Below are 27,879 nucleotides of genomic sequence, written 5' to 3'. Positions count from 1 at the left end.
GCGCTGGCGCAGCGCTGTCCCCGCCCACCTGCCCGTCCTTTTGCGACGGAGGGGCGGGGCGGGGCGTTCAAGAGGCGCTGCCGTAAACGCGGCGTCGCTTTGCGGCGTCTCTGAGGCGAGGCAGGCGGGCGAGCTGGGGCTCAGCCAGGCGGGCTCCGGATCCGCTCTGCCGTCCTTCGCGCGTTCGCTTCCCACCCGGCAACCCCTCGGCCGAGCGATGCTCCTGACGGTCTTCTGCCTGCGGCGCGACCGCTCCGAGCTCACCTTCTCGCTCCAGGTCGACGCCGACTTCGAGCTCCAGAACTTCCGCGCCCTCTGCGAGCTCGAGTCCGGCATCCCCGCCGCCGAGAGCCAGGTCAGCGCGCGCCCGGGAGGGGGAGGAGGGCGCGTGCCCGGGGCTGGGACATGAAGAGGGGGGAGGGGGGAAATAAGGCGAGGCCCAAGGGGCACGTGTGTCTCTCTGTGTGTGCTCTCTCGCGCCTCCCCCTCTTACTCCGAGTAGACCCTCTTTTAAAACGAGGGCGGCTTAGTCCGGCCTTCCTTGCTTTTTAATCAACTTCGGGTTTAGCTGTGGTTCCTGCATTGCAAGGGCGGGGCGGGGGTGCGACTAGATGACCCTAGTCGTCCCTGACCCCTTCCAGCTCTGCAGGCCTATGGAAGGGTCTCCTCTTGAGTAGAGCTCACCTTTTGGATGCATGGGTCCGGCTTTCCCCAGCTGGGTGAATGGGGTCTTGACCCAGCAGTGTGTGTATTTCTCCCTCTCTCCCCCCCCAATATATGTTTTCTTAAGGTTTTAGTCATGTTTTATTTATTTTTAAATAATTGTCCTGTGTGTAAGTCACATGCAAATCGCCTCTTTACATGTTGCACCATTTGCCTTTTAAACTGCAATTTGTTTGGGCACCTTTGGCAAAAAAGTGGTATGTGAATATGGTAAAGATAGTATGATTAGTAAAGCAGTGGTGGGGATAGTTGTCCCCCTCCGAAAAGCTTCAGGGTGTCCAACCCCGTGGGTCATATCCATGTAAGTTCTACCAAGAGTAGACCCATTGAAGGGAATGGAGCAAAGTTACCCATGCCCATTTATTAAAATTGTGTCCACTCTGTGTAAGGTTAGCGTTGCCAAAGAAATCAACAAATTTCAGTGCCAAGCACAGTCCAGATAAGACACTAGCTCATCTCAGACTTCTTTAAATGAATAAAGACTAGCTCAGTCAAATTATTGTTAGTGGGCCTCCGCTGAGTAGGACCCACATTGGCTATACAACCAAATGGACAGTATCTGTCCAGTGTTAGCCACCTGTACTCAAGTGTAGACCCATTTGCATCTAATGGGGTGGGGTTGCTTCATAAGCCCATTATTGGCTTCAGTGTGGGCTATTCTCGAGTATGCCTAGCTACCATTGGATGGGTGTCTTCCAGGTGGATCAAAGCACCCTTTCCCAACCTGGAACTTTCTAGAGCAGTGGTGGCCAAACTTGGCCCTCCAGCTGTTTTGGGACTACAATTCCCATCATCCCTGGACACTGGTCCTATTAGCTAGGGAGGATGGGAGTTGTAATCCAAAATCAGCTGGAGGGCCAAGTTTGGCCACCACTGCTCTAGACACTGCTGGACTCCCATCAGTGATCCTGCATAAGCAGGGAGCTGAAGGCCAGCAGCATCCAGGGGGGCTGCGGTTTCTCAGTCCCTGCGTTAAAAGAAGGGAAAATAGCATTGGAGGTAGCTAGGGCCAGTAAAAGCAAGTGGCATTGGTGGCTCTCCAGGTATTGTCAGACTCCCAATTCCCAGTGTGGCCAGTGATGGGGTGGTAGCCCAGCAACAACTTGTGCTCTGGTTGTGTAGGAGGCATCCTTGGTGGGGTGTCTGTTGTATTGCAGCTGGCTCTGTTTGTGGCTCCTCATGATATGTGATAAAACTCTGTCTGGCTTTTCACGAGAGACTGATAAAGGAGGCGGTGTCGGCGCTCTGTGCGTGCCACAGTGTGCAGCTTGTTAAAAGCAGAGTGGGAGAGGAAAGCCCCTGCCAAGCTCTCCTAGGAGCATCTTGCATCAGGGATTGGGGTGGGCCGCACTTCCTCCGGCTGTGGGTCTGTAAAAATGAAAGCAGCTTAAGTTGCTTTGGGCCAAGTCAACCGGTTTGCCCCAGTGTGCCTGACACAGACTAGCAGCTGCTCTCATGCCTTGGTCTTTCGCAGCCCTACCTAGAGATCCTGGTGGAAAGTGAACAGTGGGACCTGCTGATTGCCAAGAAGGGGCTTTGCCACTAAGGTAGAGAGGCTAGGTTTTTAGGATTGTCTGTGTTTACCCTGGGCTTTGACCCTGTTCTTGTGATTGTAAGTTGTTTAAAAGAAGAAGAAGAGGAGTTTGGATTTGATATCCCGCTTTATCACTTCCCGAAGGAGTCGCAAAGCGGCTAACATTCTCCTTTCCCTTCCTCCCCCACAACAAACACTCTGTGAGGTGAGTGGGGCTGAGAGACTTCAGAGAAGCGTGACTGGCCCAAGGTCACCCAGCAGCTGCAGGTGGAGGAGCGGAGACGCGAACCCAGTTCCCCAGATTAGGAGTCCACCGCTCTTAACCACTACACCACACTGGCACCAGACTAAAAACAGTTTTTAATGTTGTGTTTTAAATAGTTGCAAATTGCCCTGGGTTCTTAGGGTGAAAGGCAAGTAGTAAATTTAAATAAATAATAATTCAGCTTAGAAGATAGTTATGCTGATCTGGCCCCTGTAACCACCCAGAGGAGTCTCCGTGGTGTGGTTCATGTTTCTCAGGAGTGCATCAGGCCCTACACACCTGAAAAGAATGAAGACCAACCAATGCCAGTGGGTCTTATCTGGAGTAGAGCTTAGTTGGAATCAACCTTGTCCCATGGGAAGGTAGGGAGTCAAAAGGAAGACCTCATAGCTTGGAAGTCTCTTGCAGTCAACAGGACTTTGCAGGATGAGGCAACCGCCTGGCACAGAGGAGTGAGTGTCCGGCTCATCTTGGGTTGGCAACGTGAGGTCCTTCCCCGGACTCTTGCGCCAGAGTATCATGACCGTCTATTTTAAGATTGTGGGAAGCTGTGAATTCTCTCCCGCCTCCATAGCTAAACTGCTCCCTTCATGCAGGCAGTAAACATCATGGAGCAGTAAACACCGTGGACCTTGCAGATGGGCCCCCGGATCCTTGTCTCAGAGTAGGGAGCCCCCCTTGACTCACTGGGCCTCCTTTTACGCCCCTTCTGTCCTGCCTCCTCAATCTCTCTCCCTGCCTCCTTCTCATATTGCACATTATGGACTGGTGATAGAAGGAAGCTGGAGGGGAACAGGGCTGGTGGGTTGCGGGAGGGGGGCAGATGTTCCCCCAGTGAAACATTGAGGGATCCAGCCCAGTCCATGCCCACCTCTCAGAGAGCTGGCCAGGTGTCTCCTGGTACTGGAACCCCTTGCACTCGCCTTTACTGCGTTTCCTGGCGCCCCTCCCTTGACGGAGGTGGCTCCTGCCTCTGATAGAACTGGCTCACCCACAATCCTTTGTGCCAGTTGGGCAAGATTGCTCAGGCTCGTGGGCGGCTCTGGAGGAGCTGCTTTTGAATTCCCATCTTGCACTGTGAATGACGCATCCCACGGTAGAGGTGTGCACGACTTTTGCCAACTCCTAATGGTGTCTTGGGACTGGGAGGAGAAGCGACTTCCTGGAGGCCAAAGAGCTCCCTGCTCCGCGCCAGGCTGGCTGGTGTAAGTAGTGTGTGTTTCATAACCTGGATCTGTTCAGAGAAGAGCCCTGACTTGGCTGCTTCTGTGAACTGTTTGAGTCAAGTGTGGCTCTTTTGCTCCTGGGCTGTGCCATGGGATGTCAAAACTATAAGTTGGAAAGCGAAAGTGATACTTACCTGCCTGAGGCTTTGTGTGGGGAATTCAGCAAAGCCCTCTCTCCCTCCTCCATCAAGCCTGCTCTTTCGCTGACATGGCGTTTTCTTGCCACCTCTTGTCTGCCTTGAAAGTGTTTAGATGCAAAGCTGTCATAAGGCGCTCACCTGATAGCCAGCAGTCCTGTGTTTCAGTGTTATCTCTCAGGCCATTGACTTCCAAAGCAAAGCAAGATAACGATAGCATTATCTGTGGTTTTGAGTGTGGTTGCTCAGGGAAATGTGGAAGGAGTTCCTCCCGCAAATGCCAGGTTTCTTATAATAATTAATTTTAGAAAATATTTATACCCCGTCTATCCAGCTGGGTTGCAGCTTCCAACACATATAAAAACATAATAAAACGTCAAACATTAAAAACTTCCTGATACAGGACTGCCTTCGGATGTCTTCTAAAAGTTGTGTAGTTCTTTATCTCCTTGACATCTGATTGACATCTGATTCCTCTGATCCACAGGGGAAAACATTGCGTTACATTTCCTGAATCAGTCCAAAGCACAGCACAAGCCCCCAGTCCTCATTCTTCTGGCACCCTGTTGGCTAGCAAAAGTGAGGCAAGCTGAGTCTGTCCTGCTTAAGGCCTGGTCCTCACAGATCCCTCTGGGGATCTTCCATCCTGTGTGTGTCCGGGCAGCAGTGGAGTGCGGACATTTATTCTCTCGTGTCTGAGCTTTCTTGGCAGTCCTTTTCTCCTAGTCAGATGTGGTGAGTTGTTTATTAACCAGCCTTCCCTTGTCTCCCAGATTGTCTATGCAGAGCAGCCCCTGACTGACAACCACCGGTCACTGGCTTCTTACGGCTTGAAAGACGGCGACGTGGTGATCTTGCAGCAAGTGGAGAATGCGGGGGTGCGGCCCCCAGCCCCATTTCCCGGTGAGGAAGGCTCCCCCTTCACCCCACCCTGTCCCTGTCAGACTTCTCCGTGGTCTGGGCTGTCCACAGCACTCAGGTCACATTGAGCCTAGGAGTCTGTTGATTCTCTAACCATTTAATTTTGCTGTTGTTGTAAACAAAATCTGCCCCTTTCCCCTTATGGGGTATCCAAGAGCCCCGTATAGAGTCCTTACGTGGGTTCCCTATTGGTAGGAGAAAATAACAGAGGCCAACCAGAGAATATTGAGAAGCAAAGCAGCTAGTAAGCCTGATCTTTATTAAAGCTGTTGTAAGAGGGTGTTCCTGTTCCTGCAGGAGGATGGAGGAGGACACAGAACAAAGGTGTGCCTGCCCTTATACAGACATTTTAAATTCCCTGCCCTAGAGCTCAAGACCACCCCTCCATACATCATACCTACATCACAGAAAAGGTGGTCTACAACAGAAATTTGAATGTTGTTGTTTTTCCTGTCTGCCAGTTTATCTGATAATGCCTTATCTGATTGCCTTTCCTGGTAGTCTGCCCATTCCTTTGAAATGGTGATTACCCAATTCCTGCCCTCCCTCCTTGCAGAGAAAACATTTGGTCAGTTTGGGAGTCAAAATGGTTTCAGGGCGGTCTTCCTGTGCTGCTCCAGACATGTGGTCCACATATCTATGTTTGTGCTTGGTTGGTACATTTATGAACATTCATTTTATATATATATAAGATCTTAATTTTTTTATTGCACTGTCTTAAATAACAGTTTCATTAAAAGGTTTCTGAGCCAGTGTGTCTTACTGTTAACCAGAAGTTTGGTGGTTCGAGCCCAACCAGGGGCAGCTGTGGGTGGGATTCCTGCATTCTATAACTCTATGAAACTGTGGGCTGAGCCAGCCTCTTCCTCTTGTCCTGCTTTGGGAAACTGCCTTCTGCTCACCGCTGTTCCTGCTGCTCCACTCTTGAGCATTGCTTCCTTGTCATGCTCTGCACATGCTGAGACCGTAAGGACACTTGTGAGCTTCCTCTTCCCTGGAGCCGGCCATTGCTTGCCCAGGAGGAAAAAGCAGGAAATTCCTCGTGGCAGAGGCTGCTGTGATCCCGGAGCTACCATTGCTGTGTCTCTTGACTGGATCTTCATATATCTAAAGGGCTGTCACATGGAAGATGGAGCAAGCTTGTTTTCTGCTGTTCCAGAGGGCAGGACCTGGTGGGTTCAAGTTACGAGAAAGGAGAGTCTGGCTAAACGTCAGGAAAACATTCTGGCAGGGAGAGTTGTTTGACAGTGACCAAACACACACTCTTTTTTTTTATAATTAATTTTTATTCAGTTTCCAATATACATTCCATCCATATTTAACATCCGCCTCTAACATATACATCTTTTAGACTTCCCTCAGCCTATCTTGACAATTTTCCATATTATCACTACTACTCACATTTCTTAAATTTATATTGCACTTTACCAATCTTAATCTTATCATATCTTTCAAGCAACATTTCAGTCAATCATTTTCACAAAGCTTCTTGAAAGCTTACAAGCGTTAGTTGCTCCTCGCATACATTTTTGATATACTCTGTAAATTTATTCCAGTCCTTGGTAAATCTCTGCTTGCGTTGGTTCCGAATTTTTCCGTCAATTTGTCCATTTCTGCATATTCCATCAGCTTCATTCTCCATTCTTCCCTAGTCGGCATTTCTTCCTGTTTCCATTTCTGGGCCATCAAAATTCTTGCTGCTGTCACTGCATACCTAAATAATTCCGGGACCAAACACTCTCAGAAGGGTGTGGACTCTCCTACATAACAGGACTTTAGGCACAGGTTGGATGGCCATCCTGTCCAGGACTATGTCACTGTGGTTCCTGCATTTCCGGGGGTTGGACTAGATGACCACTGGGGGTCCCTTCTAGCTTTACAATTCTGTGATTCTATTATTTTGTCAACCTGCTGAACTACATTGTGGAGGCTGGATACTTGGCACGGCTGAGTGTGTGTGTATATGTGCATAGGTGTCAAAGTTTTCCTTCTTTAAAAAGGGAATTCCCCTTATTCCGAATAGGATTCCTCGCAAGAAAAGGGAAAAGTTGACAGCTCTGGTATATTTGTGTATCAGAGGGGATTGGGCCTTGGGGTCCTCCCCCCCCCCCCAGTACGGTAAAAATCACCAGGGCTAGTATTAACTGTTCTGTTAATTCCCCTCTGCCTAGGTTTGCCCAGGATAGACTTCAGCAGCATCACAGTTCCTGGGACTTCAGGCCAGCCTACCCAGCTGCCCTCACTGGCACCCCCAGTGCAGCAGCCCTCCTCGCAGCCCGGCCCGTCTCCTCCCGAGTTCCCCTCCCCACCGCAGGGCTTGGACAACCCGGCGCTGTTGAGAGACATGTTGCTGGCCAATCCCCACGAGCTTTCCCTGCTGAAGGAGCGCAACCCACCCCTAGCAGAGGCTCTGCTCAGCGGGGACCTGGGTGAGTATCTCTCCCGGCGTGGGGCGTTTGCGCCGGAGGAGAAGAAACCCCCTGGATTCTTTGGGGTAACTTGCTGGAAGGCTGCGGGGCGGGCAGAAGAATGGGTGCTTTAGCCTCATGGCTGTGCTCAGATGGGTGGGTGGGTGCATGGTTTGACTTCCTGGTTTTTGCACTCTCCCAGACTGACGAGGATTTGGGGAGAGGAGGGAAGTGAGGGGTGTTTGGAAAGAAACAGGAGCTGGGTGGTGCACGTGGAGCGCTTTGTGAGCTGTTGAGGCGTGCCACAGAAACGCTAGCTGTGGCTGCCAGTTGCTATTGTATCCCCCCCCCCCATTTTTTTTTATTAGTTTTCCAAGTTTATAACAAACAAACAGGAAAAAAAAACCATCAAGAATAAACAAACAAGCATTATTCATGGCTATAATAATTCCACTTTAGTTAACATTGTTAAGTGAGCCATTGTGGTGTAGTGGTTAAGAGCGGTGGACTCGTAATCTGGTGAACCGGGTTTGAGTCTCCGCTCCTCCACATGCAGCTGCTGGGTGACCTTGGGCCAGTCACACTTCTCTGAAGTCTCTCAGCCCCACTCACCTCACAGGGTGTTTGTTGTGGGGGAGGAAGGGAAAGGAGAATGTTAGCCGCTTTGAGACTCCTTAAAGGGAGTGAAAGGCGGGATATCAAATCCAAACTCTTCTTCTTCTTCTTCTTCTTCTTCTTCTTCTTCTTCTTCTTCTTCTTCTTCTTCCTCAAATCCCTCTGGCTGAGTTTCCATATAAATCTTTGTAGCAGTATTCCAAAACTATTTTCACATAAAATTTACTTAGTCGATTAACATCTTTTTTTCTGAGATCCAGCGCCGAGGGCTTTCTGGCGGTTCCCTCATTGTGAACATCTGAAGGCAGAAAGATGTTTAGGGAAGTTTTTAATATTTAATGCTGTACTGTTTTTAACATTTGATTGGGAGCCGCCCAGAGTTGCTGGGGAAATTCAGATAGATGGGCGGGGTATAAATAATAAATAATTTAGTCACTATTGTAAATGTCTTTCCTTACTCTAGAGAAGTTCACCCGGGTGCTTGTGGAGCAGCAGCAAGATCGAGCCCGCCGGGAGCAGGAGAGGATTCGCCTGTTCTCCGCTGACCCTTTTGATCTTGAGGCTCAGGCCAAGATCGAGGAGGACATTAGGTAGGCAAAGGTCTGGGAGACACCCCTGGGGGTGCAAGTGGCTTGTTGGTTTCAAACCTGGAGCAAACATAGTGCAGTTTTGTCGCCTCCTGGCTGAGCCTTCTCTGAACTCCTGCGCCTCCCTGACCTCTAAGGAGGTGGGGGACAACAGGTATCCTCAAGCCCATATCTGTTGGGTTTATGAGGAAGAGCTATAGCTCAATGGCAGAGTGTCTGCCTTGCAAACCGAAGGTCCCAGGTTCAGCTCCTAATGGCATTTCCAGGTAGGTCTGGGAAGAATCATAGAATCATAGAGTTGGAAGAGACCACAAGGGCCATCGAGTCCAACCCCCTGCCAAGCAGGAAACACCATCAGAGCACTCCTGACATATGGTTGTCAAGCCTGTGCTTAAAGACCTCCAAAGAAGGAGACTCCACCACACTCCTTGGCAGCAAATTCCACTGGCGAACAGCTCTTACTGTCAGGAAGTTCTTCCTAATGTTTAGGTGGAATCTTCTTTCTTGTAGTTTGGATCCATTGCTCCGTGTCCGCTTCTCTGGAGCAGCAGAAAACAACCTTTCTCCCTCCTCTATGTGACATCCTTTTATATATTTGAACATGGCTATCATATCCCCCCTTAACCTCCTCTTCTCCAGGCTAAACATGCCCAGCTCCCTTAGCCGTTCCTCATAAGGCATCGTTTCCAGGCCTTTGACCATTTTGGTTGCCCTCCTCTGGACACGTTCCAGTTTGTCAGTGTCCTTCTTGAACTGTGGTGCCCAGAACTGGACACAGTACTCCAGGTGAGGTCTGACCAGAGCAGAATACAGTGGCACTATTACTTCCCTTGATCAAGAGACTCCTTGCCTGCAACCCTGGAGAGCTGCTGCCTGTCAGTGCAGACAGTAGTGAGCTAGATGGACCCAAGGGTCTGACTCTGTACAGAGCAGGTTGGAAAGAATCTCAGGCGGCATCTCTACACATGCACGCACACAGAGAGCTAACCTGTGAAGTATCTCGGCGGCCCTGCACGAGGCCAGGCCTGCTGTGTTGCTGTGGGTCAGCCCTGTTGTCAGCTTCACCTTCTGACCCGGGGGGTTGCTCTGCCTCTGCTTCTGGCATGGAGCACGTGGCAGTCAGCCCAATCCATGGTGCTGGCGGTTAATGCTTGCCCTTCACCCGTGTTTTGATGTTGGATCCAGGCAGCAGAACATCGAGGAGAACATGACGATTGCCATGGAGGAGGCCCCGGAGAGCTTTGGCCAGGTGGTGATGCTCTACATCAACTGCAAAGTCAATGGCCACCCTGTGAAAGCCTTTGTGGACTCAGGTGAGTTAGGCCAAGAGATAGCGACTGGCCCAAGGTCACCCACTGAGCGAGGATTGAACCTTGGCTTCCTGGATCCTAGTCCCACACACTAACCACTATGCCAAACTTGCTCTTGTCACCCAGCAAGGCATTGGGCTGCTTCCAGTGCTGGGTCTACTCTTGAGTAAGCCTCTGTTGGTTACAACCCCTTGCCTTGGTCCTGTGCACTTAATTCTAAATTTCTGCTGTGCTTGTGAGAGAAGGAGGGGAGAGCCTTGCTCCCAGAGGCAAATGTTTTCCCAAGCATTGCCCCCATAATGGGGAGAGTATGGGACAGCTGCCCCTTTTGCTCCCTGGGAAGAGGTTGGGTGTGCCTTTGAACACCGGCTGCTGTATTTCTGGCAGGGGCACAGATGACCATCATGAGCCAAGCGTGCGCAGAGAGGTGCAACATCATGCGGCTGGTGGACCGGAGGTGGGCAGGCATTGCCAAAGGCGTGGGGACCCAGAAGATCATTGGCAGGGTCCACCTGGGTAAGGGCAGCAGATTCCTTGCAGCTGGCTGGCGGGGCAGGGAGGGCGGGGAGCTCCCTGCTTCCAGAGCCAGAGTCGAGGCTGCTGCAGGCAGCACAAAGTGGAACTCTTATCCCACAGGAGGCAGTGATGACCGCCAACTTGCAGAGAGCATTAGCTAGATTCACAGAGGAGGGTAGGGGCTCTGTTTTCCCTCTGCTGTCAGAGGCAGGAAATTTATTTTATTACTATTATTTATTGAATTTATATACCACCCTATACCCGGAGGTCTCAGGGCGGTTCACAGAACTGCAAAATGCATAATCAAAATAAAAACAACAACCCAATAATCTCCCATCCCCCAAAAAAGCACATTTTAAGGATCCTCACAACATTGAACAAACCCGGACAGGAGCCACTTGTTGGAAATACCATGATCTCAGACATGTCTGCAGTGATATTTATGAAATATTGCTCTGAATGTTTATGAGTGCCAGTGGCTGGAAATCACAATTAGGGAAGAGTTGCTCTTGTGTTCGAATCCTGCTTGTGGGTGGCCACTGGGAGAACAGGGTGCTGGACTTGGGTGGGAATTCTAGCCTGATCCTGCTTCGGGCAGCTGCTTACGTTAATGCGACTTGTCATGGCCAACGGCTAGAACAATGAAGTTATTTGAATTGGATTGGTTTGGTTAATATGCCAGTCTCTCTTCTCTCCTCCCCACCCCCAATCTGCTTTAGCTCAGGTCCAGATTGAAGGAGATTTCCTGCCTTGTTCGTTCTCCATCCTGGAGGAGCAGCCCATGGATATGCTCCTGGGACTAGACATGCTGAAGAGGCACCAGGTGAGGCTGGCAAAGGCGGCAGCATCCTCTGAAATGTGTATGTGTGGGTGTCTCTGTGTGTGGTCTTTGCCCAGCAGCTTCTATCCTTTTTAAAAAACCAAATACAGTGGTACCTCGGGTTAAGTACTTAATTCATTCCGGAGGTCCGTATTTAACCTGAAACTGTTCTTAACCTGAAGCACCACTTTAGGTAATGGGGCCTCCTGCTGCTGCTGCGCCGCTGGATCACGATTTCTGTTCTCATCCTGAAGCAAAGTTCTTAACCTGAAGCACAATTTCTGGGTTAGCGGAGTCTGTAACCTGAAGCGTATGTAACCTGAAGCATATGTAACCCGAGGTACCACTGTACAGTGATACCTCAGGTTACAGGCTCTTTGGGTTACAAACTCTGCTAAGCAGGAAGTGGTTGCTCCAGGTTAAGAACTTTGCGCCAGGATAAGAATGGAAATTGTGCGGCAGCAGGAGGCCCCATTAGCAAAAGCACACCTCAGGTTAAGAACTATTTCAGGTTAAGAACAGACGAACGAAGTTCTTAACCCAAGGTACCACTGTATCTTCAATAGGTCTTTTTAAGCGTCATACAGAAATCCTGCAAATTAACTGCTATCAGGATTTGATAGCAGTATACAAAGTCCATATACAATAGAGGACCGCTTGGAAGGAAGAAGTTCCCACCAAAGAAGAACGGATAAGTAAGGTGATGGACTATGCAGAATTGGCAAAGTTAACAGCCAGAATAAGAGAATCTAACAATGATAGTTTTGTGGAAGTATGGAAGCCCTTTTAGGACTACTTAAAGAGATATTATAGTTCGATGACCTCGCGTGCAGGATTTGAATTATGAAGGAATTGGAGAATACAGTATTGATGTGTTGGCATAAGAAATAGAATGCAGTGGGCAGCAGAGGGGGTAGAAATTAAAACACCATGGAAAATGGGGTGGGAAGTAAAGAAAAGACAAATTCATTATGTTAATATTTTTTGAAAATTCAGTAGGAATTTATTATAAGAAAAATAAAATTATTTTTGTTCACTGTCCCAACAAAAACAAATATAAAATAAAGCCAAATAATTAAGCCACAGGTATGTGACTGCGAGGAAGGTTGCAACTGGAACTACTTGTGTCATAGACATAATGGTTAAACAAGATGGTTAAAAACCATGGTCTCTATGTTATACTGAGGGAAGGTAACTGAATGGATTCAGGGCATTTGAATGCTTTACCTGTCACATTCATTTGTAGGGCATTGGCCATCTACCCTGTTTTTCCCTGGGTGCTTTTGAAGCTGTCTGGCATTAGGGCATTGCCTGCAGTTGAAGGGCAATGAAGCTCCCCTGGTGTCCCCTAACCAGGATCTCTGCTCCTTCCCACCCACCACCAGTGTTCCATAGACCTCAAGAAGAACGTGCTGGTGATTGGCACTACCGGCTCCCAGACGACCTTCCTGCCGGAGGGGGAGCTCCCCGAGTGTGCGAGGTTGGCCTACGGGGCGGGGCGAGAGGACGTGCGGCCCGAGGAGATCGCAGACCAGGAGCTGGCAGAAGCCATACAGAAGTCCGTCGACGAAGCAGGTACGGCAAGGATACGCAAGGTGGAGTGGCAAGACACCTGCTTGGCATGCCAAAGGGCCCCAGGCCCAGTCCCTGGAATCTCTAGCTGTAGGGCTGGGAGAGCCCCTCCCTGCTTGCTGTCCTGGAGAGCTGCTGCCAGCCAGTGTAGGTCAGTGCTGAGCTAGATGGGCCCAAGGTTCTGGCTCTGTGTTTCTGTTGACAGAAGGCTCCCTCGTTTCCCCTTTGCCAACCTGGCTGGCCGTTTTTGTGCAAGCCACTGCAAAGGCCGAGACCGAGAGGAGTTGTAGTTTGAAGCACTTGGAGAGCACCAAGCTGGTTTAAGAGCATGCCAAGCGTAGAGGCTTCTTCCTTACGCCTCCTAGAGATGGTGCCTGTGACTTTTTAATTTGTTAATCTATTAAACCCTTATTAACCTAACCAGTTAATCAGTTGAAAGTTGCAGAACCCCGTTTGCTTAGAAATTTTATAGAAGGAATCGCAGTTACCTTTGTAACCCACTTGCCAAGGAGCGTGGTGGTGGTTTAGCCTTACAGCAACCCAGTGAGGTCGGCTCGGCTGCAAGACACTGGCTTTCCCAAGGCTCCCCAGTGAATGATGAACCCAGGCCCAAGGCTGCCTTCCTGGCCACGGAGCTTTGTTGGCTGCTCAACCAATAAGACTCGGAAGGCACCAGAGGCCCCTTCCTGCTCTCTGGGGGCCCTGCTTCCACCTTGGTCCCAAAGCAAGATTGTCCCTTCCTCACAAGCCAGGCTAGGTGTCCTCCATTGCAGCAGAACAGCACACACAGAATCGTAGGATGGAACTGGAGAGTTGGAAAGGACCCACGGGGTCATTGTGGCCCAGCCCCTCTTGCAAAGCTAAGTGTATTGAAGTAAGGTAAAAGTAAAGGGACCCCTGACCATTAGGTCCAGTCATGGCCAACTCTGGGGTTGCGGCGCTCATCTCGCTTTATTGGCCGAGGAAGCCGGCATACAGCTTCCAGGTCATGTGGCCAGCATGACTAAGCCGCTTCTGGCAAACCAGAGCAGCGCACGGAAACGCCGTTTACTTTCTCGCTGGAACGGTACCTATTTATCTACTTGCACTTTGACGTGCTTTCGAACTGCTAGGTGGGCAGGAGCAGGGACCAAGCAACGGGAGCTCACCCCGTCGCGGGGATTTGAACCGCCGACCTTCTGATCGGCAAGTCTTAGGCTCTGTGGTTTAACCTACAGCGCCACCCGCGTCCCATATTGAAGTAAAGCTAGGACCAAATATGGCCCGGTAAAATGCGAGGACCTTGACTGACGCTTTCACCCACCTCCCCACCACCACCTCTGGATGCGTTAGTTGCAGTTGCAGTTGCCCGAGACATCCGAGTCAGAAGACAGGAGGAGAGGAGACTGCGGAGGGAGCGTCGCCTGTCTTCGGGAGCCTCTGCCCGCCACAGGACCTCCCAGTGCGTCATCTTCTAGCGCCTGGCACTCCCCTCACCCGGGCCTTACATCTTGGATAAAACAGCGTGCCAGGGGAATTGCTTTGTACTCCAGTCCTGACATTAAAAGCCTCCCGTTCCAACACGTCTAGCTCAGTCTCGAGTTTTGTTCGAAGACCCCTGGCCCACCTCGAGGAGAGACAGGAGGGCAGGGGGTGGGGCAGGCAGCCTTCCTGCCTGTCTCGAAGCAACAGCTTTGCCGTTCCTCCACCTTCTCTCCCTTTTCTCTGCCAGGCTATTTCTCCCCATCCCCCAGTGCTTCTTCCCGGGCATTTGAGAGGGCTCCTAGTGAGTGCTCCTTACTAGTGGCTGCTGTGATTTTGTGGCATTATAATTCTTTACCTGAAATGCACCAGAATTTTTGGTGTTTCAGGAAAAGGAGGATGGCCCTTTGTTTAGGAGCTAGGGGCTTGGAGTAGTGGTGGATTCTAACATTCGCCACTACTCCACAGCACATTCAGTCTTGTAAAGCTGAACCAGGCCTGTCTGGTTGCCATGTGGGGTGATGTGGAAAGCCTTTGACCACGTTCTCGCCCACAGCAGTGAAACGCAGCTTAGATGCTCTTTCCAGAAGCTAATGTTTGTTTACCTACAAGATCACCTGATAGGCTTTTGCTCATGTGCCACATAAACCCTGGAACATGCCCAGGAGCCCAGGCTGAGGCTTCTGTGGGGCCCAAGGGCTTGTGGCAAAGGGGCAGAGAAAGAAGGCTTCAGCAGCTGGCAGGCTGATGCAGATCATCCTCAGCCACTGACCCTGCAAGCAGCGACTAGGCATCCCAAGAACATCTGGAGGGAATTTAGGGCAGGGCAAGCAGTTGCACTGCACAGAGCACAGAGCTTGTCTACCTGGGAAGGTAGCCCAATTAGGAGAAGGAAACCTTGGATCCAAAACCTCCACTGGATATTTTTGAGAGAAGGAAAGGCTAAGGAGGAAACAGAAATCCGGAGTGGAGTCCCTAAGGCAGTTGGATGGCGCCTTGTCAGCCTCCTTCCAGCAACTCCTGCAAGCCAAGCTGGTGCCAGACGTATTTCTCTGCTTTCCTTTGGACCACCGTCAGCGAGGCCAAGAGCGGCGGGGTCTTGTCACCTGGGGAGCCCAGGAACCCCAGACACACGGTCTAGGCTTGCATCCCGGAGAGGTCTCTTTGGTGCTGCTAACACTTCCTGACTTCACTCCCAGAGGTGCACTGTATTGTCTCTCGAGACAGACAGGTGCCAACAACAAGATTGCCTTACCCCATATATGCCCACGACAACTTCGATTGGCTGAACTGGCATTACTACAGATGCCATTTCTACATTTGTAAGGAATCGATCTGTTAGTGTGTTATCTTAGCTCTCTCAAACTCTTTATTTTTGTTAATTTTTCTTAGTGTGATACCGTTACTGTTTTCTTTTTTGTAAACCGCTTTGAGGTTTTTGTTTTACAATCGAGCTGTATAGAAATTATGAAATAAAAAATAAAAACAGCACTTGATAACCCTGGGAAGACGTGGAGTCACTCCTTGTGATGCCCACTGTCACTTTTCTGCCTTGAAAATCTTTAGCAAAGGAAAGCTTGCATTCCATTCTGCAGTTACACATTTGAAAACTGTTCCTCCGTGTTCCCCATCCAATGTTGCTGCTGTCCTGCACCACCTCCCTGACCCCTGCAAGTGTGGCCATCCTGAATTACTTTTAAAATCTCCCCCCACCCCACAGAGGCAACGCCGGAGGCCTCCTCCCTGTCTAGTTCTTGAGCCCTCCTTGGTTTTGTTGGTTTGCGGCAGAGGATGGAAACGTGGCCCCCCTCCCTAGGGACAAGCTGGGGCAGTGCCTGCACAGGGTTAGCAAGCCCATTGAGTCAACTAGAGCCAGGAAAAGATTCTGAAGAGGTAGCGCAGTGGAGATCTTCAGGCAGCTGGAGAGTCCCTTCCTCGCAGAGCATCGAGATCTAGATGGCAGGGAGGCAGAGAGGAACCCAGAGCTCAGGCTCAGAAAGTGGCCCAGAAGCATGCAGTGCCAAAAATCCATGCTAGTTGAGAATAGAAGACAGGAGCCCTGCCAGCGCCCATCCACACCAGACGTCGACTGGAGAGCAAGCGGACGGTGCTTGACCCATTCTAAAAAGCAATTCAGTGTGCATTGTGAGGCTAAGATAGCTGAGGATCGTTCCTGGAAAAGAAGTCCCAGCCGTGAGGAGCTGCTAAGTTGCATGCAGGAATGGGAGGGGACAGGAAAGCAGACCATGGCATGAGGACCCCCACGAGGGCTGCAAGCCACCTCCCGAGTCGTGGTGCATGTGCGTGTGTGCTAACCCGAGTTTGGTGTGTTTGTCTCCTAATCCAAACAGAACGCCAGAAGCCTTGATGCATGTTGTGTGGGGTTTGCTGCCGCTGGAGTGGGCCACAGACCAGGTATTCCACCGAGCTCTTCCATCTCCTTGACGGGGGTTGCAGGGGTGGGGACTTTAAAGGAGCTCCTGCCTACTCTGGCATCTTCCCTGGTCGGCGTGGAGCAGGCTCTTGGATCTTCTCAGCGTCTGCTGCAGAGAGGAGAGAAAACTGCAGAGGGGGCTTATTTGTGTGGATGTGCTCGATTCAGACAACTTGAGTGCAGTAGTTTTTGGTGGCGCCTGGAGCTGAACACTCAACACCACTCTCTGAGGGTTTAACTCACCACTGGCCAGACTTGGCCTCTTTTTTGGATGTTCACCCCAGAACCGATAAGTGGGGGGAAGTGCAGGAGTTTTGTTTCGTTCGGTCTCCGGGGAGTTTCTCAGGTGAGTAGATGCAAAGCGGACCTCAGAACCAGCTGCTTGTTTAAGACTGTTTGCCAAATAAGTCAGAAATGCAGTGTCATGTTTATTTCAGCTAGCAAAACTTTTAGCGCCTTTTGCTCTGGGATTGATTATCTCACAAGACTGACTAACCAGGGAGCAAGAGGCTCATATCCAGGTCTGTACTTTCAGGAGCTTAGATGGCCCCCGAGCCTCAAACCTAACACGTTGCCTAGTTCTGAGCATATCAGCCTGGTGGGAGGGCTGCTTCTAATACACCTGTCTTTCAAGACGATCTCGAGCTCCTTGAAATAAAATATATTTTAAAACATGGCCAGGCTACTTTACCACTGAATCCTCTCTCCTTTTTTCACCCTGGGAAAGAGTTTTGGATCTTTATAGCCTACTCTTAAAATGTTAGCAAGAATGTTGGTTTCACTAATTCCATATTGTTGGAGCATGGGGGGAGACAGTGAAACCTGTAGCTTTGTGGCCACTCTTGATTCTCAGCCTTATTTATATGCTGTATCTCTGCCAAAGCAGTAGGGGCAGCTTCCTGCCAGAAGGGCAAGAAGGGGGCGGAGGACGAAGATATCTGGTGCCTGTTTGGGTGCCAGCTGTTGCTTTCATGCTGCATAATAATAATAATGACAGGTGAGGTAAGGTGAGGCGGCTGCTTGATGGAGGCAGCTCTGACAGAAGCCAAGTGGCCCTTTGTCCCAAACCAACCCAGTGGAATCTCAGACCCATAGAATTGTAGTGTGGGAAAGGGGCCAGAATGGTCATCTAGTCCAGCCCCCTGCGAAGCAAGGGCAAAGGCTGCCCCTGCCTCTCTTCCCCCAGTGTTACTATACTTGGGGTGCGGGTGGAAAAACAGGAGCCTTGCCTAGTGGTTACTAACCTTGGTGGTTCCTTTCTACTTTCACAGTTGGAGGCAGTTCGGATATGAATATTAGTAGCTGGAAATCACATGTAGAAAGAGAGTGTTCTTGCACTCAGGTCCTGCTTTGGGGCTTCCCATTGGGGCATCTGGTTGAGCACTGTGAGGATTAGATGGGCCCCCTTGGGCCTGATCCAGCCTCCGGGCATTTCTTAACAGTACCCTGAGTGCATATCCCAAAGCACGTCCCGGTGACGCAAGCTAATGGGCTGTACCTCCTGAAGGTTTTATATACGCTCATGGAATGTATCAAAGGGAGAATCTCATTCCATTTCTCTCTTCCCCCCCCTTTCTCCTCTCCCCTTTGTACAGAGAATAGTGACAAAGAAACTACCTCACTAGAAATGCCATCGCTACCAACTTCTGATGGGACGAAACGTCCAGTCCGTTTTCCAGAGATGGGTCCGAAGGCCGGCGACCTGGCAAGCCAATTGCTTGACCGTTCAGTCTCTGCGCCTTCTGTTTGCTCCCACGAGGGCAGCCAGGATGAGACTCTTAGCCCCAAGGCGGCCAAGTCCATGGACTCTCTTCTTGAATGCCCAACCAATTTGGAAGGCAAAGAGCCGCTTCTGTCTCCACCAAACCATACTGCTTCTGCCAATTCTGATGCTTCCCCGGCTGAAAAAACTGGAACGGGGTCCCGTCCTCATTCACAGGACCGAGAGCCACTTTCTCATGGCAGCCCGCAGAAGCCCAGTGCTGAAGACGATCCCCTTGGTCTGGCGCCTGCTGTTGAAGGAGAGGGAGGAAGCCACTTGCTGGGCATTTGTGGGTGGCCAAAGGATCTGGACGGACCCTTCCCTTCAGAGCAGCAGGAAGGGAAACAAACACATAAGCTTCAATTAGACCTCCAGGCACGTGAAACCCTTGGAAATGAGCAGCCTCTGGGTGTGCAGAAGGTACCAGATTACCAGGAGCCTCTCTGCGAGATGGCTGTTTCCCCATCCCCTGCTGATGGAGAGCAGAGCCCTGACAACGTCCCCATGGAAAGGGAGGTGGGGTTTTCTGCAGGGGAGGGAAGGAGCTCAGAGAGTCTGCCGCCCGAGCACCCTGCGGTGGGAGCCACCCAGGACCCTTCAGATCCACAGAGCTCCCTTGGACTGGCCGCTGTGAGCTCAGAATGTGCCATGATGGAGGTGGAATGGGCCAAGCGAGTTGACTCCACTCCGACCACTGATTTGATGCAGCCAGGAAATGCATGTTTTGAATCGGATACACCCGCCACCCCTCCCAGTGGCCAACTGACCGATCAGGCGGAAGACCCACACGTCTCCCTCTCCTCTGCCTTAAAGGAGCTTCACCAACTTCTTGCTGTCAGTTGCAAAGGGGAGTTAAGCGCTCCTTGGCATGGAGACACCAGCCCGTCCGCGTCTGCCCCTGAAGAGCAAACGGCAGGTGGGGAGATCTTTAAAGAGGAACACGGATGTGCAAGCCTTGAGAGCCAGAATGTGGAACTCCCCATCCCTGAAAGTGCAGGGATACAAGTGTCCATTGACCTCCAGGAGGCCCACAGGTTGGCTGTGACGTCTGAACGGGAGACTCTGGTCATCCAAGGATCTTCTGCTTTGAGCACTTCCCTCTCCCTGAGCCCATCGGCATCTTCTGCTCAGCTTCCGCACTGTGAATGTTCTGAAAGCCAGCCTCCTCGTTTAGTTCTGGGTGGTGGAACTTTGGAGCAGGGCCAGCATCTCAGCATGGGTCAAGATGCATGTCTGAGCTCTCAGAGTTCTTTCCCGGAAGAAACCGGACCACCAGACACCTTAAATGCAGGTGCTTTGGGGCCACTCGACGAGCCAACTGGCCCCTTGCTGCCTCTGGGCTTCCCAGATCTCGTGCCCCCCTGGCCCTCTGTTTTCCCTGCTGCAGACATTGATCAGATTGTGGGGGCCGGCTTTACACCCCAGGAAGCTGGTGAGGCTTTGGAGCATGCCGGCGGAAATGCAGACCTTGCCCTCCTCATTTTGCTAGCCAAGAATATAGTCGTTCCTACGTAACCGTGGCAGGAAGGCGGCCTGGCTTGCTGGCCTATACTCTCCCCCCCCCCCCAAAAAAAAAGAGTCTGTATCTTGACTACATAGAATATTCTGCTTCGATGATTGAGCCACACTTTTTTTTCTTAAAAAGGAGAAAAGAGAGAGAATACCATTTATTTTCAGCCAAAGTATCTTCTGTCTTGTTTTCTCTTGTTGAATTTAGGCATTTTAAAAGGAGCAAAGCATTGGTAATGTATCAGAACAGTAGCTTTTTATGATGATTATGATGATGATTAAGGCAATGTATAATGGAATAAAGTCTTTATTTAAATAACCTGTTTTTAAAAGAAGAGGCCAAACTTAAGAGGTGAGAAAGCTGTAGAACATGGTCCCTCTTCTTCAGCAAATCCCTCAGAAACAGGCGTGGCAGGAGGATCTCTGCTCTCTGGGCTATCCTTTGCCTCCATGGGGTTGATGCTCACAGGGGCTGCAGGACCTTGGGTGCTTAGCAAGCAGCAGAGTGTCACAATGGGGTGCTTTATGCAGCTTTGCAAGGTGGGGTGGGCAAGCCAGGGCCAGCTCCAGAAGCTGAGGAGGTGAGCTCATGAGTTTGCCAAGACCCTGGCAGAAGCGACTCCACTTCCCCAAGAATGCCACCATCCACGCTCTGCATGGAGCGGGTGTGGTGATCAGAAAGGTCCCTGAGAGAATACTCCATTTGCATGCTCTTAGGCTGGTTAAGGAGAGCCCCTAAATCTGTCGCAGCCAGTAGAATGGTAGGGGCCACCCCTGCAAGCTTGACTGTTGGGTTGGATTTCTGCTGCCGTATCTTGCCTTGCTAATGAGCAGTCAGGCTGGCAACTTAGAAGCAGGAACAGAGCTCCCCCCCCCCTAAAAAAAATGTTTAGGGGTCCTCATTTTGACTCAAGAAAATCACCATTTTATAGTTCAGATCTGGGAAAAATAAATGCAGTAAATGGACAAAAGTACAAAGATTCACAAAATGTTTAGGGGTGTGTGTACCCCTGCGTCCCCCCAGAAAAAAACCACTGAGCAGGAATAACCACTGAGGCCCAGGGGCTGAACCCAAATCTTGGCAGTAGAGTTGTCCATTTTGAAACACTCTTTCCCTTCCCCCTATTTTTAAATTTATTTATTTTTTGTTTGGGCCTCTCCTGGTGTGTGTTTGGCTTCAAGGGGGAGGGCTGGAATGTGGTGCTGTTGGGTTATCAACCAGTTCTGAAGGCGTCCCGAAGTTAATACAGTGGGAGATGATGACATTTGGGCCCCAGTGGGTGTGTATGTATAAACCTCTCACATTCCGAGGTGGAGGAACCCAGAAGCCTTTTTCTCCAGCAGGCATCCCTTCTTGAAATGGCTTTTAGGTACATCAGGTATCATGTTTGCCATGGGAATGCCATACACGGAGACCTTGGTCCCCTGGACCCAAGCCAGGGGGCTCAGCTTTATATTTGCAGGCCCTGCAAAATCCTGAAACTGTCTTTGTTGTGTATGAAAAGAGACTCAGGTTTAAACTAGTGAATTCTCTGTCGCTCTGGCTACTCTGCAGCTTGAGTGTTTCCTTGCGTAATTATTTTGCTGCACTGTCCAGTACTCTGTTTACATTGTAATGGCGATTATCTAGTTCCCAGTGGACCAAAATGGTGCATGGCTACATTGGGGTTTGAAAAGCAACGAGCAATTGGGAGTGGTTTCTTTTTTTGCACTGAGTGAACCAAGCTCTCATTGGAACCACACAGCTAAGAGAATATTTTTGCAAAGAAAATAAATGGTGGAGACAGGGAAGAAAACGTTCCGGAGGATCATGAAAATGTCCGAGTCCACCGCTGAAAAGATGGGTGAGATGTGCCAGACTTAATCAGGCTGAACTGTCCTGGGTGCAAAGCAATATTGCGACGGCACTAGGAGAGAGAAGGAAAAGAACGGACACCCTCTTTTCAACAATACCCCAATCTAACCACCCCATTATTCTGTTCCTTCTGTCATTCAGACATTACAGATCCCCTTTATGGCAGAGAGCAGACCCAAAGCAAAACATGCCCCCAGCACAAATCCATCTAGCTTTACTAGTTAATACAAGAGCTGTCTTGCTTTCCTTCTGTTCTGCTCCCTGCCTCACCAGGAACCTGTGTGTGTTGAGTGCCACTAGAACTGCTAGGAATGACAATTGGCTTTTATATTTTTCAAAGGGCAGGGCAGCTGTGTTGCTTTGACTTGTGGTTCTTGACACAACCCGAGATCTCTTCATTAGGGCTTAAACCTAATTAAATCTCCAATTGTAGGTGTGAGCTGGGACCTGAAAGCAAAAATTGGGCTGCAAGTCTGCATAATATTTCTGTTCCGTCTTTGTAATGGCATAGGGGGGTTCTTTTGTCACACCCAGGAACATCTTTGCCTCCTCTTCATCTCTTCCTCCTGTAAAGAGGGAAATCCTTACAAAGAAGGCTCTTAGAGTGGAAACCTAGTCCAGGGTGGCAGTTGGGGGGGGAGAGAGAATTCCACGCTAGGGTTTATTTGGAAAGAGATTGAAAATAAAACTGCCAAAGTTGTGATTCTATGGAAGGCCGGGCACAGTTCTGTTTTCCTCGGCTCCGATGGGATATTGTGAAGCTGCAAAAAGGGCAACCCAAAATGTGTGGTGCTGGTAGTTCTATCTCAGAACAGTAGAACCCCACAGGGCCATCCGTTGAATGGCGAGAGGGCAGACAAAAAGCAGGTATTTATTCACACAGCGCATGGTGGAACTGTGGAATTCACTGCTGCAAAGTGTAGTGATGGCTACCAGCCTGGGCCGCCAGTGGGCAAATTCAGGGAGGGTGCTAGCCATGAAGGCTATGTTGTGCCTGTGCTGTCAGGAGGCACCAGTGCTTCCGAATACCAGCTGCTGGGGTGGTGGGACAATGGAGAGAGTGAGGTTGTCTTCACTTCCTGTTGGGACGTCTGGTTGGCCACTGAGAGAACAGGGGCTGGACTGTCCTGGGCTCCCTCTGGGGTGATCCAGCTTCAGGGCTGCTCTTATGGGCTTCAGTTGCAACTACCATTTTTTCCTCCTGCAAGAACCTGCTGTGGACTACAACTTGCTTCAGCCCCAAAGCCTGACTTAAAGGTTGTCTTCTACCAGCTTTGATTACTTCCCCTTTGCCATTAAGGGCTGCCTGCTTTAATACAAGAGATGGTCCTGGGGTAGGCATTTGGAGGCCTGGCCCTACACTGACCGGCAGCAGCTGCCCAGGGTTTCAGACACAGGAAATTCCCGAGCCTCGCTGGGGATGCCTTCAGGAATTAAAGCTGCAACCTTCGGTGTGTAAAGCAGGTGTTCTGCCACTAAGCACATTTCTGATGGTAACTCTCAGGCCTGAGCGGTTTTGCCCTGAGCTGGCACAAAACCCAAGGTCTCCCAGGTGGCTATTTGGGGCTCCAAACTCTGCCCTTTGGCTCATGTCAGTGTTGGGGCAGAGCTGGTAGGAATCTTGAGCTGATTATATTTTACTTTTTAAATAATAATAATAATTAAAACCTCATATTTTGGGAAAACTTGAGCCCCTCAGGGTTGGGTTGGCTTTAACCGTGAGAAATTGGGGAAGCTTACCCCACAAATGGATTTGCCTGATTTTCATAGGAAATCTGCTTCAGCCATAGGTAAGAATTCTGAGGCAGATGAATGTTGTTGCAGTTCAAAACATCTGGAGGGCACCCAGGTAGAATAGGCTGCTTTAGTCTATATAGGGTACCTCTTTTAGAAATACAGTGGTACCTCGCAAGACGAATGCCTCGCAAGACGAAAAACTCGCAAGACGAAAGGGTTTTTTGAGTTGCTTCACAAGACGAATTTCCCTATGGGCTTGCTTCGTAAGACGAAAACGTCTTGCGCCTTTTTCTTAAAACCGTCAATGCATTCCTATGGGAAACCGTCAATGCATTACCTATGGGAAACCGTGCTTCGCAAGACAAAAATTTCACAAGACGAAAAAACTCGCAGAACGAATTAATTTCGTCTTGCGAGGCACCACTGCACAGTTGCCTCCATTAACAGGCAACGGCGTCTGCAAATTTGTAAGAGAAGTTTTGGATAAGTTTGAGTAGCTTCCCTACAAAAGAGTGTTGGCAAACATCTTTATTTAAATAATGATCTGAGAGGTTGCCAGAGCCGCCGCCACCATTCATGATAATACTTTGCAGAAGCTGGTGGACAGCTTACCAAGGCGGGGCCTTTTTCAGAAGAGGATGCATGACCTCATCTGAAACTTGGCATGCCACAGGGATACTTCTGGAGCACAGCTTTCCAAATTGTGGGTCGCGACACGTTAGTGTGTTGGCTGCATTGTGTAGGTGTGTTGTGCAAATGCTCCTCCTGGGCTGGAACGGGGCACGTTTAACCTCCGGTTTGCTAGTAAAACTGAATTACTGTGTCGTGAAATGATGCGTGTCTAAAACGTCTGGCCCCAACATGAAAAGTTTGGAAAGCTCTGCTCTAGTGTATGGGCCAAGATGGAGAAAATGTCCAATGCCTGTCAGGATACAAAATCATAGAATTGTAGAGCTGGAAAGCTGAAGCTTCCCTGACAGGTGTCCATCCCACCTCTGTTTAAAAACCTCCAATGGAAGGAATTTATGTCACCTTCCAAAGGAGTTGCTGTTGGAACAGCTACTACTGTGAGAAAGTTCTCTCTAATGTTTAGTTCTTGCATAAGAACATAAACCCTGTGTGATAGATGCGGAACAGAGGAAAGGTGCTGGATCCAACATTAGCCCTACTCGAAGTAGGCCCATTGAAATGAATGAACGCACCTAACTTGGGCCCAGTAATTTCAGTGTGTCCATTCTTGAGCAGAACTTGTCTGTCCTTGAGCTCAGGCTTTTCCCAGTGGCCTGGGCCTCTCAGGAATCCTCAATCTGTTTTGCTTCAATGCACCCTTCTGGGCTATAAACTTACTTGTTTGGGCTGGGTTGTTCTTGCCACCGACAGCTTCAGCATTGTGGGAGCGTTTGGAGTTTTGTTGCTGTTTTTCTGATCAAGCTATGTTTTCTGTTACTGCCACTGGCAGCCCACTTTTGGTTTCTTTGGGTTTTTTTAATACTTGGGGATAAACAATCAGAAGAAAAACATGTAAAAACATTTTTAAAAATAAAAAAAAAGTTTTCTCATAATGGTTGTTGGGATTTTTTCCTCCCTTTCTCACTAAAAAACACCTGGAACACAGCTGGGAGAGCTGGGGGGGGGCTCATCCAATGAAGCTGAATGTTGGAGAAAAATTGGGACAAACAAGATGAAGGACTTCTTCACAAAGCACATAATTAGGCTGTGGAACGCACTGCTGCAGGATTTAGTGAGTGTTGAATTGGATGTCTTTAATAATAATAAATTTTATTTACACCCCAGCCAGAGCCGGGCTCAGGGCGGCTAACACCAGTAAAATTACAGTAAAAACATAATAGGGGGGAAAACCAATTTAAAATACAGGTTAAAATGCAATTTAAAATGCAGCCTCATTTTAAAAGTGGCCCATATATCAAAACCGAAAGGGGAGGGAAACATAAGGGTCAGACTGAGTCCAAACCAAAGGCCAGGTGGAGCAGCTCCGTGTTGCAGGCCCTGCAGAAAGATGTCAAGTTCCGGAGGGCCCTAGTTTCTTGTGACCGAGCATTCCACCAAGTCGGGGCCAGTACCGAAAAGGCCCTGGCCCTAGTTGAGACCAATCTAACCACCTTGCAACCTGGGACCTCCAAAATGATGACATTTGTGGACCTTAGGCTCCTCCGCGGGGCATACCAGGAGAGGCGGTCCCGTAGGTACGTGGGTCCTAGGCCGCATAGGGCTTTAAAGGTCAAAACCAGCACCTTAAACCTGACCCTGTACTCCACCAGGAGCCAGCACAGTTGGTAAAGCACTGGATGAATGTGATCCTGCGGCAAGGACCCCGTAAGGAGCCTCGCTGCGGCATTCTGCACCCGCTGGAGTTTCTGGGTCAGCTTCAAGGGCAGCCCTGCGTAGAGCGAATTACGGTAGTCAAGCCTGGAGATGACCGTCGCATGGATCACTGTGGCCAGATCAGGGCGAGAAAGGGGCTTAGACAAAACCATAGAGGAGGATGTGGATCTCTTACCTCCGCTATCGGAGGCAGGATGAATATCCGTTGTTGGCGGAGCATAAGCCAGATAGGGGTTGGCGGGAGAGCGCCAATACAGCTCCTTGCCAAGGGCGCAATGGAGCCTAGACACACCTTGGTGAGTGCTACTGCACCCATGTCTAGGATATTGGTCCACACAGGCCTTTGATCCAGTAGCACACTGCTGATGCTGAAGCACTTTTGTATTCTTGCTTGCATCCCTTCAAGCACTTCTGCACACCTTTCCCACTGCACCCTAGAAAGTGGTTAGACAGGTTCAGCTTAGCATCTGTGGGTGTGTGACAGCTCCAAGGTGCTTACTCCACCAAGCTAGCAAGCTCACCCTAAGAAATAGTTACCTGTTTGGGCTTGCTTTCCTCTTCCTCGCCAAGCAGGGTGACCAACTCTAGTCGCCGTCTTGCGGTATGACTCATTTCTGTCTTTAATAAATAGGCGCGGATTTCACCGGTGAAGCCTTGACAAGCTGACAGAAGGGCCAAACTCCAGCTTGCATTTTGACTCTGGAATGGAATAGAAATTGGCATTATGGCAAGGACACACAGAGCTACCTTAACACGTAAGAAAATCCACATCGGGGCAATACCTTCATTAGGCCAACTGCCACGTTGCACACACTGTTTTGTAAAACGTTTTGGTTGGCCTAATGCAAGTATTTCCCCCCCAGGGTGAACGCTGGAATTCTTGTAAGGCTGGTAAGATGTGTGCTTGCAGATTTTAAATTAAGGACATCGCTTTAGAAAAAGGACAGCCTTGCAACCCCAAAATACATAGCACAAAAGGAAAACGAATTGGGAGGGAGGAGGAAATGAATAGGTAGAAGTTCTTGGAAGGGTGTTTGTCAATAAAATGTGTAAATAGGCTCCCATCAAGAGTCAGAAGGGGTTGAATTGGCACATACCAAATTTTAGATTGTAAACTTGCTAGGGGCTGGGACCTTACCCTCCCTTGAAATTTGGAAAACACCATGTGTGCTGAGGGCAGGAGGTCACATATTTGCACATGCATATTTACACACACATAATTTTGTTAGCGGAAGGGGGAAAGAAGTGTTTGCATCACTGAGCTGAGGGTTGAGGAAAGTTTTTACCAAAGATGGGGGTGCTGGCATGAGGGTATTGGTTTGTTTATTTATTGATTTTGGTATTTAGAACCTACCTTTCTCTGGTCAACTCCTACCCCGTGCAGCTTGCAAAAATATCTCTCTCAAGAGCTTTAAAAACTATCTTAACAATAACACAAGGCTGCATGGGAAAGGAGATCTGGCTTCAAAGCGGCATGCAGCTGCAAAGCTGTGCTGGTAGACCTTGTTGGCTTCCTCCCTGGGTGGTCGCGGGACAAAAAAGGAGCCGGGTGCGTCACAGAAAGCCTGGCCTACCTGATAGGTTTGTTGTGAGGAGAATTAGCGGGCAGTGCCCTTCTGCCTCTTGGCTTAGCCTACTTTGCAGGGTTTTGTGAGAAAAACAAGGGGGCAAACAAAAAATAGGAAGGGGGGAAATAGGAGGGGAAGGGAACAATCACTAAAAAAAACCCAATTAAACATTGGTAGTTAAAGCAATGGAACCCAAAGTCCTTCACCTATGAGAGGAAGGAAAACATAGATAGATAGATAGATAGATATAGATAGATAGATAGATATACACCCCCCCAAAAAAATCCCACAAAATCATATAAAATATTACGGTATAACCATATGGACTCAGCTATACATCTGCAAATAATTTTTTTAAATTTAATTTAAACAGAATTCCAAGTGCATTATACAAATGTGACAGTAGATGGCGGTGGTGAGCTAATGGCAGATTCAACATAGTTTTCAAAACGTGTCTTTCTTTTTTTTAAAGCATTTTCACAGCGGTTGTTTTTTTTTAATATATGTGTGTGTGTGTCTAGATTCCACCACGGGCTGTTAGAATTGTAGAGTGGGAAGGGGCCCCCTGAAGAGCCC

At 49.6% G+C, this 27,879-nt stretch overlaps 1 protein-coding gene and 1 long non-coding RNA gene across 6 annotated transcripts; one reads left to right on the top strand and one right to left on the bottom strand.

The window, feature by feature from the left end:
* Nucleotides 1-53: 53 nt before the first annotated feature.
* On the top strand, nt 54-24,954 carry LOC310683640 (protein DDI1 homolog 2). 5 transcript variants are annotated; one of them, XM_083453867.1, is made up of 11 exons: nt 54-355; nt 4,659-4,788; nt 6,978-7,235; nt 8,293-8,419; nt 9,602-9,729; nt 10,114-10,242; nt 10,962-11,065; nt 12,448-12,637; nt 16,447-16,510; nt 18,125-23,556; nt 23,824-24,954. In XM_083453867.1, exons 1-9 carry the CDS (start codon nt 218-220, stop codon nt 16,461-16,463), a joined length of 1,221 nt encoding a protein of 406 aa, XP_083309993.1. In that variant the 5' UTR covers nt 54-217; the 3' UTR covers nt 16,464-16,510; nt 18,125-23,556; nt 23,824-24,954. The 5 variants fall into 5 exon arrangements, with proteins under 5 accessions (XP_083309993.1, XP_083309989.1, XP_083309992.1 ...); XM_083453863.1 differs by lacking the exon at nt 16,447-16,510 and having other exon boundaries at nt 75-355; XM_083453866.1 differs by lacking the exons at nt 16,447-16,510; nt 18,125-23,556; nt 23,824-24,954 and adding an exon at nt 13,979-14,196 and having other exon boundaries at nt 76-355.
* A 196-nt stretch (nt 24,955-25,150) lies between these two features.
* Nucleotides 25,151-27,542, bottom strand: LOC310683992. The gene is made up of 2 exons (XR_014514631.1): nt 26,273-27,542; nt 25,151-26,169 (listed from the first exon to the last, which is right to left on the bottom strand). It is a non-coding gene; the product is annotated as an uncharacterized lncRNA (long non-coding RNA).
* Between the last annotated feature and the right edge of the window lie 337 nt (nt 27,543-27,879).

The sequence above is a fragment of the Podarcis tiliguerta genome, assembly GCF_965153285.1.
Source record: "Podarcis tiliguerta genome assembly, chromosome: 8".
In the NCBI taxonomy this organism is placed as follows: Eukaryota; Metazoa; Chordata; class Lepidosauria; order Squamata; family Lacertidae; genus Podarcis; species Podarcis tiliguerta.
This window is presented reverse-complemented; position numbering and strand designations above follow the sequence as displayed.